A 3614-nucleotide genomic window follows, 5' to 3' on the forward strand; every position below is an offset into this window, starting at 1 on the left:
TGTGGCTGCCACTCCGATGGAGACACTGTTGAAGAGATTCCAGTCATTTAAACCTCCGACTTTGAAGGGGACAGAGAATCCTGTTGAATGCGAGAACTAGTTGGAAGATATCGATCAAAGGTTTGAATACCTCGATTACACTGATGAACGTCGACTCCGATTGGTGATACATCAACTACATGAAGTTGCCAAGAGTTGGTTGATCAGTACCAATAAAACTCTGAAAACAAAGGTACGACCGTGACTTGGAATCTATTTAAAACTCACTTTTATCAACGATTTTTCCCAGTGTCGTACAAAAAGGACAAAGGAGCCGAGTTTTCCACATTGAAGCAAGGCAGTTTGAATGTTGAAGACTATGTGGCAAAGTTTTCAGGTTTATTCAAATTTGCTCCACATGTTGATGATAATGAAGAAGCTAAGGCTGATCACTTTATAAATGGATTGAATCCAGACATATTTACTTTGGTGAACACCGGACGACCGAATAACCTTGCTGATGCACTTGACAAAGCAAAAGGTGCTGAAGCTGGTTTGGTCAGACAGAGAGGAGTACCATTCATACCACCTCAAGCTATACCTGTACCATCTTCTGATCAACCACCACCTCGATTTGAAGCAAGTGATAGTAGTAACAATAGAAGGGAATTCTCCAGGCTTAAGGGAAAGCAGTGCAAGAAGGCAAGTAGTAGTTCCTCAGGTTTTAGTAGCCAACGACGATCCAATTCTAGACAGAGTTCTGGTTCTTCTGGTGTGTATTGCAATAAATGTGGTGGAAAACATGCTAGCAACCAATGCAGAGGGGTATTTGGCAGTTGTCATATATGCAATCAAACCAGACATTTTGCTCGAGTATGCCCACAACTTGGTTCCGGAAGTTCACAGGATACTGGATCATCTCGATCGGTAACTCAGCCTGAGAGGCATGCATCTTCTGTTCACTCATCCCAGCCACAGACACAATCACAAAGCAGAGTAGGAGGAAGTCAGATAGTTAGTCAATCTCCTAGGCAATAGGCTAGAGTGTTTGCCTTGACTGAGGAGCAAGCACAGGCGGCACCTGATGATGTGATTGTAGGTAACTGCTTTATTTATGGTTATCCTGCTTATGTATTAGTCAATACAGGCGTTTCACACACGTTTATTTCTGAACAATTTTCTTTATCACATTCATTGCCTGTTGAATTTATATCTACTGTTGTATCAATCTCTTCACCTTTGGGGAGAGGTATCATATCTGTGAAATCAGTTAGGAATTGTATGCTACAGTATGAAGGTAACGAGATTGAACTAGACTGTATTGTGCTTGGTTTTTCCAACTTTGATTGTATTATCGGCATCAACATGTTAACCAAGTACAGGGCTACAGTTGATTTCCTTCAGAAGGTTGTGAGATTCAGACCAGAGATGACAACTGAATGGAAATTTTATGGTAAGGGTTCACGAGCCAGAATTTCTTTGATATCTGTTCTTTCGATGACTAGTTTATTGCAGAAAGGAGCAGAGGGATTCCTCATTTATGCAGTAGATGTGTTGAAAACTAGCCCAAAATTGGCTGACTTGCCAGTGGTTAGTGAATTTGCTGATATCTTTCCTGATGAGATTCCAGGATTTCCTCCGACTCGAGAGGTAGACTTCAGTATTGAGTTAATGCCAGGTACTCAACCAATTTATAAAACTCCTTATCGTATGGCTCCTGTTGAATTGAAAGAACTGAAAGAGCGGTTAGTAGATCTTCTTGCCAAAGGGTACATCAGACCGAGCGTTTCACCTTGGGGTGCTCCGGTTCTGTTTGTACGAAAAAAATATGGTTCAATGAGGCTTTGCATCGACTATCGGCAACTGAACAAGGCAACGGTAAAGAATTGATATCCTTTGCCTCGTATATATGATTTGTTTGATCCGTTGCAGGGTTTTTCAGTGTATTCAAAGATTGATCTACGATCTGGTTATCATCAATTGAGGGTACGAGATGAAGATATCTCTAAGACTACTTTTAGAACCAGGTATGGACATTATGAGTTTATTGTCATGCCTTTTGGTTTAACGAATGCACCAGCCGTATTTATGGGATTGATGAATAGAGTATTTCAGAGATATCTTGATGAATTTGTGATTATCTTTATTGATGATATTTTGATATATTTCAAGAATCTGCATGATCATGCTGACCACTTGAGAATTGTTTTGAAAACATTGCGAGAAGAGAAATTATATGCCAAACTGTCAAAATGTGAGTTTTGGTTGCAGAAAATTGTGTTTCTCGGACATATCATTCCAGGTGATGGTATTTCAGTTGATTCGAGTAAAGTTGAGGCAGTGATTAATTGGCCGAGACCGACATCTGTACCAGAAATACAAAGTTTCATGGGATTAGCTGGGTATTACCGTCGATTTATCAGAGATTTTTCTTCTATTGCGAAGTCTATTACGCACCTGACACAGAAAAATGCACCGTATATTTGGTATGAAGCTTGTGAAGCCAGTTTCCTTGAACTGAAGAACAGATTGATGAGTGCACCAGTCTTGACAATTCTTCAGGTACTGGTGATTTTGTTGTATATTGTGATGCTTCTCAAAGGGGACTAGGATGTGTTCTTATGCAGCGAGGTCATGTTTTTGCGTATACCTCAAGACAATTAAAGCCGCATGAAATTAGATTTCCGATTCATGATCTTGAATTGCCAGCTATTGTCTTTGCATTAAAGATTTGGTGACACTATCTGTACGGTGAGAAGTTTAAAATCTTTTCTGATCATAAAAGTTTGAAATATCTATTTACACAGTCCGAATTGAAAATGAGACAACGAAGATGGCTCGATTTATTGAAAGCCTTTGATTGTGAAATTAAATATTATCCAGGGAAGTCCAATGCAGCTGCCAATGCATTGAATCGAAAGAGATGTTCTCTTTCTTTATCTACTATTGGTATTTCTCATTTAGTAGATGATTGTTGTACTTCTGGACTTATATTTGAAACAGATGTGAAATCTATTCGAGTATGTGCTATTCGAGCTAAGCCAGATTTGTTGGTTAGAATCAGAGAAGCGCAGAAAAATGATCAAAGTATTCAGAATTCGATTGAGATGATCAGAGCAGGACATCAATCCGAATATAAGATCAGTGCTAATGAGGTTCTTTATGTGAATAACCGTATTGTTGTGCCGATTATTTCTGAGTTGAGACGGGATATTTTGAAAGAATCTCACTGCAGTCTATTCAATATTTATCATGGAGGCAGAAAAATGTACAATGACTTGAAGAATCAGTATTGGTGAAAACAAATGAGTCTGATGTGACTGAGTTTGTGTCTAAGTGCTTGAATTTCCAACATGTGAAGGCTGAAAGAAAGAAACCAGGTGGTTTATTGCACAGCTTATCTATTTCAGATGGAAATGTGATCACATTTCCATGGATTTCGTAATGAAGTTACCACGATCATCCCGAGGATGCGATGCTATTTGGGTGATTATTGATCGATTGACGAAATCCGCGTGCTTCATTCCGTATAAAATGACATATAGACACGATCAAATGGTAGATTTATATGTCAAGGAAGTGGTAAGACTACACGGTGTGCCTAAGTCTATTGTATCTGATAGAGATCCTTGATT

At 39.1% G+C, this 3614-nt stretch overlaps 1 protein-coding gene across 1 annotated transcript; it reads left to right on the forward strand.

Annotated features, from left to right (window-relative positions):
* The first annotated feature begins 1689 nt into the window (after positions 1 to 1689).
* On the forward strand, positions 1690 to 3278 carry LOC140874312 (uncharacterized). Its single transcript, XM_073277588.1, has 3 exons — positions 1690 to 1857; positions 2251 to 2485; positions 2863 to 3278. The coding sequence occupies exons 1-3, from the start codon at positions 1690 to 1692 to the stop codon at positions 3276 to 3278; spliced, it is 819 nt and encodes a 272-aa protein (XP_073133689.1).
* The last annotated feature ends 336 nt before the right edge of the window (positions 3279 to 3614 follow it).

Source organism: Henckelia pumila, chromosome 1 (assembly GCF_033568475.1).
Source record: "Henckelia pumila isolate YLH828 chromosome 1, ASM3356847v2, whole genome shotgun sequence".
Lineage (NCBI taxonomy): Eukaryota > Viridiplantae > Streptophyta > Magnoliopsida > Lamiales > Gesneriaceae > Henckelia > Henckelia pumila.

Coding starts and splice junctions, on each gene's coding strand:
- LOC140874312 (XM_073277588.1), top strand. CDS start 1,690: ATGGCTCCTGTTGAATTGAAAGAACTGAAAGAGCGGTTAGTAGATCTT. Junction 1,858..2,250: donor GGCAACTGAACAAGGCAACG/GTAAAGAATTGA, acceptor TTTTGGTTGCAG/AAAATTGTGTTTCTCGGACA. Junction 2,486..2,862: donor GTATGAAGCTTGTGAAGCCA/GTTTCCTTGAAC, acceptor AATATTATCCAG/GGAAGTCCAATGCAGCTGCC.